This window comes from Ahaetulla prasina, chromosome 5 (assembly GCF_028640845.1).
Source record: "Ahaetulla prasina isolate Xishuangbanna chromosome 5, ASM2864084v1, whole genome shotgun sequence".
NCBI classification, from domain to species: Eukaryota; Metazoa; Chordata; class Lepidosauria; order Squamata; family Colubridae; genus Ahaetulla; species Ahaetulla prasina.
Window position 1 is genome coordinate 61858453 of NC_080543.1, and position 15068 is coordinate 61873520.

At 38.4% G+C, this 15068-nt stretch overlaps 1 protein-coding gene across 4 annotated transcripts in view; it reads left to right on the forward strand.

Annotated features, from left to right (window-relative positions):
- The window catches only part of AGPAT3 (1-acylglycerol-3-phosphate O-acyltransferase 3), a 93358-nt gene extending 80544 nt beyond the window's left edge, over positions 1-12814 (forward strand). For 3 of the 4 annotated variants that reach the window (XM_058186674.1, XM_058186675.1, XM_058186676.1), the window contains exons 6-9: positions 2049-2151; positions 4535-4610; positions 5466-5664; positions 9991-12814. In XM_058186674.1, the coding sequence (XP_058042657.1) occupies positions 2049-2151; positions 4535-4610; positions 5466-5664; positions 9991-10079 (467 nt within the window). In that variant the 3' untranslated portion in view covers positions 10080-12814. The remainder of the gene's footprint in view (positions 1-2048; positions 2152-4534; positions 4611-5465; positions 5665-9990) is intronic. The other variant, XM_058186677.1, reaches the window with a different exon arrangement.
- Positions 12815-15068: the final 2254 nt, after the last annotated feature.

Genomic DNA, 15068 nt, shown 5'->3' on the forward strand with positions numbered 1-15068 from the left:
TACTTGGCATTTTACGTTTCTAAGCTAGTTTTCTAAGCTGGCTGGTGTTCAAACATTGCCTAATTTGCACTCGCAGCACACATGTGAGATATAAGTTCATGTTATACCATATAGGAAAAGGTGTTAAATAGGAAATAAGGCTGGCTAAATACTACTAAATACAGGGTTAAATGTTTAACTACATTCTTCCAGCCAGCCGCATTAAGGGAACACAGTAGATCGTGAAGCTAAATGGGTTTAGAAATTCACTCCATTTCTTTTCTCTGATAGAGAACCAATTTTATTATTTTATATTAGTCTTTCACATTAAAAAGTAAAGACAGGTTGACATTAGTAAGTCCGAATGCAATATTTGAATACATATTTCAACATATTGTATTAAAGTATTTTTCTTCCTAACACCCACCTAAGTGCTTTCTGATTTGGTATTATTTGAGGCCAAAGCAATACATGAGAAACTGGAATCTTTTTTATTTATTTATTTACATTTATATCCCACCCTTCTCCGAAGACTCAGGGCGGCTTACAGTGTATAAGGCAATAGTCTCATTCTATTTGTATATTTACAAAGTCAACTTATTGCCCCCCCAACAATCTGGATCCTCATTTTACCTACCTTATAAAGGATGGAAGGCTGAGTCAACCTTGGGCCGGGCTTGAACCTGCAGTAATTGCAGGCTACTGTGTTTTAATAACAGGATCCTTACAGCCTGAGCTACCACGGCCCTATGGCCCTACCAATCTCTATGGTTTCCTTTCTTGCTAAAGCATAAACATACAACAGAAGGTATTCAACATTCTTCAAGACATTGATTTTAAATGACATTTGATGTATCTCCCAAAAGACTTTATTTTTAAATAGGCTTTACTTCCCTTTCAGACCTGCTACATATTCAAATCAAATTACCATCCCCAAACTTAGGAGGGCCTTTAACCAGTGAGGTGCTGCTAAATCTTTAAGAAGTGGCTCTGTTGGCCCCATTGAAACCACCACATACATCTTACTATTCAGTTTTATTTATGCCAATATCGACCATGAGTTGTTAACTTCACATTTAATTAAATTTCTTGGTCATTTAAATCATTTTTATTTACAACTTTTGCTTTTGGACTCAAGTGATTCTGGCCAAATTCTATCAAATATTATGTAAGATATGCTTCAGTTTGATTGATATGCTTACCTAATTAATCACAGTTTGTTTTATGTATGTAGTGGATTTTATGGACTAATTATTGACTGTACACATACACACACATAGTTGATGCACAGGTAGGGGAGACTTACCTCAGCAACTTGCAGCACTCCCTGCCGACTTTCCTATTGACTTTCTGAGGAAGCCAGCAAGGAAGGTTGCAAATGGCAATCATGTGGTCATGGAGCACTGCAACCTGTTGTAAGTGCAAACTAGTTGCCAGATGCCCATAATCATGTCACCATGGGGTTATAAGGACATCATCATGGACATATTATGTCGGGCTGGAACTCTGAGGGCCAACAATAATAACCAATATTCGTCAATGCTGTTGTAATTTTGGTCACTGGACAAATGGTCATAAATCAAGGATTACTCTATAGTCTGTATCCAAATAAAAGTTTGAAATTACCTTCATACCATGGCTTTCAGTCCTTTTGTTGTATACAGATATGAGTTTGATATTATCCGAACCTAGTAAAAGAACAGGAACAAATAAGTTATTACGTTGTATATATCCTGGACTCTATAACCATAACACTAACCTTTTGTTGAAATGATTGCACCATCAAGATTTGCATAATCTGTCTGACACAATCAGTCCACGCTACATTTAGAGAATGGTGGGCTTCCATATTCAGATATACCCATGGGTGTAATTCTAGAGCTACCATAGCTGGATTGCAAAAATCTGCGTGACCACTAAAACTCTTTGCTGCCACTTGCAGCCATTATTCTGAGATATAGATATAATAGTCCTAATATAAATATTTGTGTGCCTTTTAATATAATTAATAACTGTTGAATTCCAACTATTTGAATATTGAGACAATAATGTTACCTTTCTTGTGTTAGTTTCAGCAGTGTATGATGTAACATTAAACTTCAGAGAAAACAAAAACCCATCCTTATTAGGAATTCTTTATGGAAAGAAATATGAAGCAGATATGTGTGTCAGGTGAGTGTGTGAGCATGGTTTGCAACTGAGAGCTGTCACTGTGTCCAATTTTTGCAATAAAATGGCCGCCCACACCTCTATACTTTCCCACCTTTAGCTTTTCAGACTTCGTTTGGAAGAGACTTGTTTTACTGTGACTATTACTCCATAGAAGCAAATATATGGATCTAAGATAGTCAATTTCTTTAAAATGTAATTTACACTCTGTTGTTTCACTTGACTTCAGGTTTAGTATGAAAACTGATTATGGTCCCTAGATAAACAACTTTCAAAACTTCAAAAATATGTCATATAAAATAAACATCTTGGAAAAATGGAAGAGGCCTTTTCTGGTGCTGTTCCCAATCTGTAGAGTACACTCCTTTGCAACCATACTCAGCCTCCATTCTTTCTTTCTATTTTTAAGAAAGCAGTAAGTTAAGTCTTTGAATTCATTTGAATGAGATACACAGTGATGGCAAACCTTTTCGGCACCAAGTGTCCAAACCAGAACGTGCATGCATGCGCGTGCATGTGTACACTCTGAAGCACCAGAAACACGAAAACCAACGTGCCTGTTTTTTGGCTGTTTTTCAGGACATTTGTCAGGCTGTTTTCCCGACTGTTTGCAAGCTGTTTTTCAGGTGTTTTCAGGCCATTTTTGGGCTGTTTTCAGGCCATTTTCCCAGCCACTTTTGGGGCTGTTTTTCGGTCTGTTTTCAGGCCGTTTTGGGGGGCATTTTCTGGCTGTTTTTCTGGCCATTCATGGCCCAAAAACGGCTGGGAAAATGGCCAGAAAAATGGCCCCCAAAATGGCCTGTTTTGGGCCATTTTTCAGGCTACTTTCCAGCACTCTGGTGCCTGCGAAGACCAGCTGGTGACGTGCGCACGTGCCCACAGAGAGGGCTCTGCGTGCCACCTCTGGCATGTGTGCCATAGGTTCACCATCACCGATCTAGCAGATGTTGCCTGTGCTGCCATAGATTGGAGGAATTTAAATCAATGCAATACATTTGACAGAAAACACATTTCACATTTCTGCATGAGGCAAATACTTTTTTCCATGTCCAGGATTGGCTTCAGATAAGAAAATTGTTCCTTATATGATCTTTGCTATCGGCTCCCTCTAGTGGCAAATTTATTGCAAGATGTGACCGTACAGTTTACACACTGACAGATAATTTAGAGAGTTCTATGCAGAGAGTAGGAGTAGAATCAGTATTGTCCAACAAGGGAAAACTAATAGTGTAGCCATATATCATACTGAAGGTTACAGGTGTACGCCACTTTTGTAGCCATTTAGGTTCAGTGTGGATATTCTACAAGCAAAATATTCAATGGATGGCTATGCTCAGACTTGTACAACCTTTCGGCAACCTTCTACATAACTATGAATAAACAGTGCAATCCTATGTATGTTCAGAGGGTTTTATTCCCAGGTAAGTATGCATAGGGTTGCAGCCTAAGTAAATTTTTGTAAGGTTAATTTGATACATAAAATCTTACATAGGCTGTGCAGAAAATTTAGCAAAATGGTAACTCAGTTTCACTCCATAGGGCCACTCTGCCAGGAGCATTTCAAGCACAAGACCACATGCAATGATTGGAAGTTCACCTAAACAGGTTTGGGAGGGTGGTATCCCAGATTATTTCATTGTTCGGGTTCTTCGTTATGCAAATTGCTCTTATTTGATGCTTCGCTTGTGCAAGAATTCATGGTAAAGTCAAGATTTCAACGATGCTTAGAGCTCAGTCTTGTAGCCATGGCATTTCATCTTTTGATGTTAGATTTTCACTAAAATCAGAGGAGATTGGTTCTTGGCATAGGACAGGGGTGTCAAAACTTGCATTGTCACGGCAGTGTCACGTGACGTATCGGGACTTTTTCCCCTTTGCTAAACCAGGCGGGGCCAGCATGTGATGCATCCGGCCCATAGGCCATGAGTTTGACACCTCTAGCATAGGAGATACAAAACATTACTTCATCAATTCAATAAATATAATTCACCAGTTTTAATTTTCGAAATGAGAATTTCTGAGATTAAGCCATTGTTTCAGATTTTACAGTTATTGTTCAAGAGTATAAGAATGACATTTTGCCCATTTGCAAAAACATTTTTTTTTATTTTGAAGATACTCCTAAGACTGAGAAAAAAAGGTAATATATACTCTTAAGTGCAATCTAAATGATGGCTATATTGAATTACTGCTACATTTTTCATATGTAACATGTTCTACCTATTTACAATGCAAGGGTACATTCATAAAATTTATTTTTATAGAACATAGAGGTCTGGTAAGGAGAGAACAATGTTAACATCTTTTAATTCTGAAGATATTTTCATATTATAATTATTGTCACTCTAATAAAAAAAAATTATTGAACCTTTTTTTTATAACCTAGGAGGTTTCCTTTAGAAGATATCCCTTTGGATGAAAAAGAAGCAGCAAAGTGGCTTCATACACTTTATCAGGAAAAGGTAAATAACAATAGCAATAGCACTTAGACTTATATACTGCTTCACAGTGCTTACAGCCCTCTCTAAGCGGTTTACAGAGTCAGCCCCCAAAAATCTGGGTCCTCATTTTACCAAACCCGAAGGATGGAAGTGGAGTCTTGAGCCTGTGAGAATTGAATTTCCATACTGCTGTTAGCCAGCAATCAGCAGAAGTAGCCTGCAGTACTGTATTCTAACCACTGTGCCACCATGGCTTATGGGTTGTTTGCATAAATGAGTTTTTTGCATTTAAAAACTTGCAGAACTATGTGCTAATAGAACAATTATTTTAGAATGAACAGTATCCAAGCATTTTTTTTCTCTTTTAAGTGCAATGGGAGAGCTCTGTAATAAAGATCTTACATGATTATTTTTGAAGTTATTAGAGTTAATAAAATTGTCCTGCTATCATATCTATGTATTTCCTTAGAACGATGCTCCTAACCTGATTTTCCCCAATGACTACTGTTAGCTTTAAAATAAATTTTAAAAGCTGGAATTGCACCTTTTTCTTCTCTTATTTTTTGATGCTTCAGTATCTGAATCTGTATCTAATTTGGGACAGTTTATCTTCAGTTTTAAGTCTTGAAGTCAGAACTGAAGAAGCTTCTTGGATGAGAAACGAAACCTCTTCAAGCCAAAACAAAGAAAGTCCAGTTGCCTTTTGAAAAAGCACCTTTGGGACAGAAAGAGAGAGAGAGATGTTTTGTCTTCACTTGCTCTCCTTTTTGGGGAACTGTCCTTGCCATTCTTTCAACAACATTTACCAATATACAGATATATAGACGAAAGCATAAGTAATTAGAACATTAAACAAAACTTCTTTCTCTCCTCAAGGATGCCTTACAAGAGAAGTATAATCAAGAAGGCTTATTTCCTGGGCAACAATTTAAACCTCCCAGAAGACCATGGACACTCCTCAACTTTCTCTTCTGGGCTGCTGTTCTTCTCTCTCCTCTTTTCAAATTTGGCTTTGGAATTTTTGCAAGTGGATCCCCTCTTCTGATTCTTGCATTCCTCTGCTTTGTTGGGGCAGGTAATAGAGTTGGCTAGAGTAGATTATAAAAACTGAATTGGAAATGTTCATGGAGCCAATTGTCTGCATTTTATCAAGTGGCCAATTCCTTTAAAAGTTACTTGTACAGTCAGCTCAGTGACAGGATGGGGAAGAATGGAGTTTACGGTATTGAATAATATTTGCCCAGCTACCTTTATACATTCCAGCGGCATAGCCATAGTATTCTGGCTTAAAATCCTGGGGATTTTAATTGCAAATTATCTTGAGATATCTGTTGAAGGAAGCTTTTCATTAGAGCACAGCAGTTATATCTGTAACTGACTACTTTATTCCTTATTTTACCTTTTATTTCTTATGTCAAATTCGCATGCAATATATAGTTCAAATTTATTCTGAACATCAATGTTAAAAGCTACTTCCTAATGCAGACATGTCAAACTCAAGGCCCACAAGCCAGATCCACGCCATAATGTTGTTAGATCTGGCCCATGGGGCCACCCTGGAGATGGCGAGGGGCCCTGGCCCTGACCCAGCTGAGCTGGGCACTCCCCCCCCCGGGTGTCTGCACAGGAGGTAGTGAGTACACAGGGGCTGGTTCACAGTTGATCTGTGATGAGCACCTTCTTGCCCTGCAGGCTGACCGTGTTCCAACTGTAGTAGAGCAGTGTGAGCACTTGACACCAATGCCTCTGCCACCTCCATGGGCCACTTGCCTCCTGGCCTTGCCCACTGGCCCAGGAGCCCACAAACACTTCCCTTTCCACTCCCTGCCCCCACATGGGAAAGCCACGACCACCGGCTGCACTGCCATCCTTTCCCTCTCCCCTCGTCCCTTCCTGGATGCGGGGGAGGAGGAAGGAAGGAAGGAAAGAAGGAAGGAGAGTGGATACATGATAGATGTATGAAGGGGTGGGTGGGTGGGTGGAAGAGGAGGCAGAGGAAGACGCTGTTGCGTGTGGAAACGCAGAGGAGAAAGTTTGCAGAAAGCAGTTTCCTCTGAGTCCAGCTTCTGCCTTGACAGATCTCTGGAGAAGAGGAGGCGGTAGCAGGGGAGCTGCGTGAGGGAAGGCTGCCCCAACAAGCCAGCATTCTTACCATGCGTGATTGGAAATGGGGATTCCCCTTTCGAGAAGGGCCAGCCTCCCTTTTACAGGACCGGGGAGTGCTGTTCCCCTGCCTCATCCTCTTTACTCTCCCAAGATCTGTCAAGCCAGAAATTGGACTCGGAGGAAACTACTTCCTGCAAACTTTGTCCTCTCTGCTTCCACACCCAGCGGCGGCGGCTTCCTCCTGCTTTGCTGGGAGGGGGCACCGGACACGGAAATGCCAATGATATCTGGGATTGGGAGATGAATGTCTCCTTTGGCGTGCTGTGTACACACATGCACCCCTCCACACACACCACACCATTCCAGGATTGGAGACTTTTATCCACATCTGAGCTTGCAAATTGCCAATCATGCCTGGCCTTGGGGAGAAGGCCCCTGCCCTTCCTCTGTGGATAAAAGTCCCCAAACTTGTAATGTGTTGTGTGTATGTGTGCGTGCGTGCGGACACACACACGATTGGCTGCCAGCAGTTTGGGGAGGTGAGGAGCTTGTGGGACACTGAATTGTCCCTACATCGAGTTAGCCGGTGTGACTTGTTCTGGCCCGAGTCAGCCAGCCACACCCACCCAGCCAAGCCCACCTAGTCACAGCGACCCAGCTGTGACCACCCAGCCATGCCTACCCAGTCACGCCCACCTGGCCGCTGTGAGTCATGATAGTCTTACATGCAACTGGCCCTTTGTGGGCAACCATAATGTGCTCAATGAAACTGAGTTTGACACCCCTGCCCTGACTCCTTTCACCCCATGAAGTGACATTACACATCAGTCTCAAAAACATAAAATATGTAGGAACCAAATTTCAGTTTTCTGGATGATTTGGGGTAGATTTTACTAGAGTGTAAATAATAAATGGATAGTCCAGGATATGCTGTTGAAAAGAAGAAACCTTGGGTTAATCAAGAGTGGATTCCATGGAATTCAACAGTTTTAAGATTATTTTAAATCAGTTCAAATAAATAGTACCTGATGAGATTATTTCTATTTTGAACTGGCACTTTAACAAAAAAATTAGCTAATCATTTGTAATATATTTTTTAATCTTTTAGGCTAATTTCAGAGCAAATGTTCAAATTTTGTGCTGAGCCCCTTTCTCTCACAATTTTAAGAGATGAAATTCACTGTAATGTAGTATTTTGTATATTGCATTACTAGCGTTTAGAATTTTTTACAACCCCATTCATTAGAACTGAAATTGCTTTTGTATCTATTTTGTCCATTTTACTTTTATTCTCTGGCTGGCTATCCTAGAACTACTACAAATTATTATTAGTGCAAGTTTCTTTTATATTTTTCCTGAAAAAAATAAAAGAAAGCAAAAGTGTGCTAATTATAGAATTTGACAGATGAGATGACTTTAGCAAGAGAAAGGAGAAATCCAAGAGATTTATTTCTGTTAATGATATCAAAAGATGCAAAAGTAGCATCTTTAACCTATGTGTAGATATATATCAAAGATGGTAGGATTTTTTCCTTTTTTCCAGTTTCAGTTGCTTGGTCCTGTTGAGTCTCTACTTTGCATGTATCTTAATTCAAATATAAGATTGTACATACAGATAGTCCTTGACTTATAGCCACAGTTGGGGCTGTAATTTCAGTCATAAGTAGGTGCAATTGTAAAGTGGGTCTTCATGTGACACCAACTCGGTTTTAGTACCATTTTTATTGCAGTCATTAAGGGAATCTGACATTCCCAGTTGACTTTGCTTGTTATAAGCCAGTTGGAAAGGCTGCAAATCATGACCGTGTGTCCATCAGATGCCGCAACCGTTGTAAATGCAACCAGGTTGCTAAACACTCAAATTGCAGTCATACAACCATAAGGGGGATGTCACAATCATAACTTTGAGGATGGCTCATAAGTCACTCCAAGGCTATCATAACTTCGAACTATTGCTAAACAAATAGTGATAAATTGAGGGCTACCTGTATTCTATCATTCTGTGAAGTTGCAGAAAATATGGTGCAAGATACAATGGTATAAGCCTTTTATCAGTTTTGTATTACATTGGAAAAGTTCTGGCCCACAAGTGAACCACCAAGTATTTGGTGGCAATGCCAAAAGAGGGAGGAAGAAATCTAAAATTTAAATTCTAGAATATCGATACCATATTTTTTGGAATATAAGACACACCTTCCCCCCCGAAAGAGGGTGGAAATGTTGGTGCGACTTATACACTGAATACAGCCATTTTTGGCCTCCCAAAGCCCTGTCCTGCTCATCCCATTTTTGCGAAAAATGGGCCTGTTTTTCACAAAAACAGGGTGCACAGAGGGTTTGGGAGGCCTGCAGAGTGCTCCTGGGGGCCAGGGAGGGCAAAACCTTTTTTTTCTTACTTACCTCTTTGAACTCTTAGTGCATCTTATACACCAGTGCGTCTTATAGTCCAAAAAATATGGTACATAAAATCTCTTAACAACTTTACATGATTGTGTTTGAGGTTTCATTTTTTTTTCTGAAATAAACAGTTAAAACCAGCTGAATCTTTTCTAGGAGCCAAGGCTAGCCAGGAACTAAATTTAGAACCAAATGGCTGAGGTCTGTGATTTATGCAGAGTCTCAGTTTGATACCTAACAAGTACTCATTTAAGCCTGATCTAATTGGAAAACCATTTAGCTTATTGAATTATCCTGCCTTAGCATAGCTGACACTCAACAAACTGATCTGGCTGCAAGTCATTCATGCACGTTAAGAAATTCAAAGATGTTCTTCCTTGCAAGTGAGGAATGCAATACCTCTCTACCTTTTGATATTCAGTTTAACATTGGATGCTTGTTTATAGGGGCTTAGCTGTACTAGTGAATCTAGGAAGAGACCCCTTAGTTAATAGGACTGATTCTGACTCAAATTTTGAGCAAGGGTCTATCTCAACCATCGTAGAAGTTTGGGATTTACTGACCCATTTTTCTTCCTTTAAAGAGTTGTTCTCAGATAAAACGTGGCAGTAGAATTGCTTTTCCTTTTCCTAATACCTGGTAGAAATATCATACATTTTACAAAAAGTTGAATGTATGGCTAAATAATGCATATATATATATATATATATATATATTCATTTTTGTAAAATTACAGATTTTATCTTGGTGTAAGAGTTTGTTACTTTAAAAAAACTCATAGAGACTAACCAATCTGGAGTGTTTGGATTGTGTTTGAATCTGTATGTACATAAATTTTGCTACTGAATGTTGAAATTACTCCTGGAATAATGCAATCTTTTTTCCCTCCTATATAAAGTATCCTTTGGCGGCCGCAGACTGATAGGAGTAACGGAAATAGAAAAGGGCTCCAGCTATGGCAACCAAGAATTCAAGAAAAAGAAATAATTTTACAAATGCATTTTGACTTTAAAAGACAGTGGTATCAAATTAACTTCATTGGAAAGAAAGAAACTTAGAAAACTTACCTTCTTTTCTTATTAACTGCTAACTAACAATACTTGAGCCAAGACTGAAGAATTTGGAAGATTCAAGAGACATGGAAAAAGTTGACTACTTACCTGACCAAGGATCTTTGTATTTGTAGTTTTTGAGAAAAATCTGGGCTAACCTCATGGGTTGTTGTTGTTTTTTTATGGCAGATAGGAAGATGAATTAAGAGAGGGAAATACAAGCATCTTCAGATAACTTTATCTTTTAAGAGTGTCACACTGCTTTGCAAGAGAAATTACGGAATGTTTCTTCTTGCTACAGCAAACTACAATGCCTAGTTTATTTGCAAATGTTTCTTGTGGAAGATTTCACTTGGGGAAAAAAGCTGCATCATTCTTCCAGGCATTTTACTTTAAAGGTATTTTTATTTTAATAATTATTACCGTCCACAAAAACAGTGGTATTTTGATGATAGCATCATCCAACAGATAAATGCATACTTTCAACCAAAACTTCCTAAAACTTAATGCAATTCTAGTCTCTTTCATTTTTGCACATCTTTCTACTCAGTGTTGTCCTAATTAAAACTGAAACCTGTTTGGCTAAATTGCTTATATAGATATTGCTTTGCTTTGTCCTTTCTTTGAAAAAAAAAGTTACATGACAAGCCAGTAATTTAGATCCGCATATCTCGGAGTGCTCAGTCTCTGGGTCTTGAGAGTTTCTTCAAAAAGTCTCTTCTGCTCAAACTCTTCTGCATGGTGTGTTATGAAACACATGAAAAAAACCAGCAAGGCAGTATGGAAAGATCTTGCATTGAGAACTAGGGGACAAGGTGGTACCTCTAGGACTCAAACCTGATATATGCTTACTTGAAAATATTTTAAGCTGCAATCAGAAGAGATATTTTCCAAGTAAACATGTTGATGGGGTAGGATCTAAGATGGCTGGTTATCCATATATGTTGCCATGTAAACCAACAGTTGCTTTAATACCTAAACATTGGAGGTTGGGGTATGGTTATATCTTTTTTTTTTACAAATTTTCTGCCATGCAAATGTTACAATAATGGTTTTTTACTCTTCTGGCTTGGAAATATACATAGAGGAGCTAAATAGCTTTATGTGGCATCCATATCCAATTCCAGTGCATGGGCGGTGCCTCCATTTAGAAAGCTATGAGGCTGAAGTGGACTGCATGCCAGCCAAATTTAGACTTATACGGCAGCTCTTTAATGGATTTTGAATGTAAATAGTTTACCACCAGGAAGAAACCTCATAGAATCTGCAAGCAGATATCTTTAATCTATAGCTGTGCTGACTGATGTTTGCAAATACTTAGAAAGGAAGTATTCATTTATTAGCATGTGGCCATGGTTGTTCCTTGTTTTCAGTGCTGGAAAGAAATTTGACAACAGCTCCATCCATCCATATATATATATACAGAATCTGACTCAGCTTTATAACTAAAATTCTTCATAAACTTAGACCCTTATCTGATTTATATTATTTGAATAATTCTACTAAATAATTATTTTTTCATAGCCAAAGGTAAATATGTCATATTTTATCTTCAAACACTAAAAACACACTTAAGGTTCTCTGTCTTTTAGAGCTCATTTTAAGCGTTTTTATAGTGTTTTGATTTTGCAGCTTTGTAACTCATCTCTAGCAGTGGAACTACTACAGCAAAGTTTGATGCACAATCATTTATTTTCTGCATGAATACATGCATCTTTAGAATATAACTTTTTGCTGCATCATTCCCCTTTGCGCTACCAGACCCAGAATAAACAGTAATCCTTCCTACAAAGAATCATATTCACCTTGTCTCTAAGGACTGAGAACTCTTGATTCACTGCATTGTAAGCTGAAGAAGGTGATTTTCGGGAAAGGGGCAGAATCTACACATGATGTATTATTCACTCAATAAATAATTCTGTTTATGTTTGTTTTTAAATCATTAAGAATTATTCTGTTTTCTGACTAGGCAAATGATTTTTTTTAAAGCTTTGATAAATAAATCTTGCTTGTTGGAAGTTTTTTCTCTTTGGCAGATGGTATAGAATTGCTTTCTGGCAAAGATGTTGAAAACACTTTAGCAAAAGACAAGTAGAAAGGCCTCATGTTTTGTGTTGCTGTGCTGGAGTTCTGTGCTGATAGATTAAAAACCAGATATTTTGACAGAAATAAATGGGACAAGGGTGGGATCAGAGGGAGGGTCATTGAGAATATTGCTGCTAGGAAGAATAAGCAGGGGTCCACTTTCTGCTTAGGGCAGATGATGGAAGGTAGTGCATGCCTATTATGGGGAGGACAAACATATGTCACACTTGTGTTTTGTTTTCATATCCTAACATACTGATCATACTTTGCTTTAAAACCATAGTAAATTTTGTTTGAAGTCTTGAAAAACACATCCACTTTGACAACTAAAGTGTACAACACTGCACAATGATAGCTCATCTTTTTGGTTTGTCTTTCAAACAAAATAACAAATAAGCAGAGTGTATGTGAAAGAATATTTCTTAAAATAGCAGTGTGTGGCATAAAGAATATCAGTTTCTTTGGATTGGAACAGTAAGAATAGATTTTATACTTTCCACTATTTTGTTCTTGTTTAATAGAACATAGCCTGTATATTTGACTATCAAGCCCTTTGAGAGCAATAATAAACAAAATATATCATAATTTTCTTTTCCTTTTTCTTTCTGGTCTTGATTATTACATTTTGATCATCATTTAAATATAGCAATCTTTCTCGCTTCTTACTTTACATTTTCAATGTTCTGCTTGGGGCTTGGATATACTGGATTAAGTTGTAGGTATAAAAATAATAATGAAGATTCAAAGAGCTACTTGAGGTAAGTGGAAGCACTTAAGTATGAGGATTTTCTTTTTTGTCTTCCTGTGACCAGTTGGCTGGTTGGGTGGGTGGTTAGTGGATTTATTGAGTTAAGCTTTGTAACGTAGCTTTCTTAGGAGAACAAGGTGTTCTTGTTCCTCAAGAAACCCAGCTCACCTTATCCATTGTCAATTGCATATACAGAGCTAGCTGTGCACTTCATTGGAACTATATTGTTAACTCAAGATTCCTGAAATTTGATGCAATCTGGCACCCTAATCCATAGAAATATTCATAGAATCATAGGACTGGAAAAGACTCGGAGGTCTTCTAGTCCAACCCCCTCTCTACCCATTTGTCTATTCCAGGCAAATGGCTACTCAATCTTTTCTTGAAAACCTCCAAAGATGGGGTGCTCGGCATTCTGAGAGGCAAGCCAGTTAGTTTTAATTTTGTGCTTTCATTTAACTAGGATTTTAAAAATTACATCCCAACACTTTCCATGTACAACCTCTAAATAGTTTTAAATTGCGTCCCAAATAATAAAGTTAAGATAGACTATTCAGATGAAAATAAATCAGAAAATCTGTATATTTCCAGTATCTAAATGCATATTTCATTTCATTTTCACAACTAGATTATTTCTTGACTAAATAGGCTGGGTTGTACAGAAAGTGGATTGTTAAAAAGTGAATATTGGACATCTGTAGAAAGATAAAATTTCTTTGTAAAAATGCACTGTTTCCAACTGCTTATTATTTGATTCAGCGATACTGTTGAACAACGTGGACTGACAGAAGAGTGTGGCATTTGTGGACAAGAGCTGAACTGCTAGTGAACTGGGCTAAGGCAGATAATCCAGTCTGCATTTCTATTTATTTCTCTTCCATATTGTTAACGTCCAGCACAGGGCATGAAGCAGAATCACACCTCCGTAGGGGGACTGACTAACATCCACTAGAGCAGCATTTCTCAATTTAGCAACTTTAAAGTGTATAGACTTCAAATCCCAGAATTCCCTGCTGGGCTAGTTCTCCCAACAATAAGATGCTTTGCAGTGACTCTGTTTAAGGTACATTCAGGAAATTGGTCAATTGCTGTTTTCCATTCTTCAAGATAGCAAAAAAGTGCCTCAGCATAATTTGCTCTGTCCCTACAGCCAAACATTCTGGTTCAGTTACAAGGCTAGAAAGTTATACTCTCCTATGAATTTACTGTGGGGCAAGTTAAAGTGTAACTTGATATATTTTCCTACCCAAGGTGTGTGTGTGATGGGGGGGAGGGAATTCTGTCCAATAGTTCCCCCACTGGGCTGGTAGAAGAGGCATGTTTTCATGGATTACTAGAGTGATGTAATAAGCATAGCCATCTATCTGAACCCTTAAGTATCAATACAGATCCACCTGCCTGCCTGTCAACCTATGTAGAAAAAAGATTTTTTTTTTTATTGGCCAAGTGTGATTGGACACACAAGGAATTTGTCTTGGTGCATATGCTCTCAGTGTACATAAAAGAAAATATACGTTCATCAAGGTACTTGATATCCTTCTTGGATATGTTCACTTTGGAGTGGTTCTGGTTTCTTACTTGCTCTAACAACATGGATACTACTGCTCTCCTGGTGTCATGTCAGTCCAACAGCACAAATCAAAATGGCCAAGGAGGTCACATTGAAGACACTTCTGGAGGGCATGTCCACAACAGCTATAAACAGCTGATAGGAGATGGGCAGATCTCAGCCCTGCTATTCATTACCATGGTCATTGCCAAACAAAGCCAATCATGCATACAGCAAGACATGTCAACAGAAGATTAGAAAAAAAAAACGAATTTAGTGGCCTTGGCTGTTAGGTAGACTAAAGAAGACTACATTGTACATATGTATCCATGAAAAATCATTAGCAAGACATCTTCAAGAAAAGTGGGGTGGCAAATGCTTTTATATTAAGAATAGACATTTCCAAATTTGGCTTGATTCCAGATGACTGCATCCATGCAGTTTTGGCTGTATTATTGAAGTGGTTTGCCTTTGCCGCCACCTAGAATTTTTTCCTTCCAGCCTCAAATATAACCAGGAAACCGGCAATTCTCTGGTGGTCT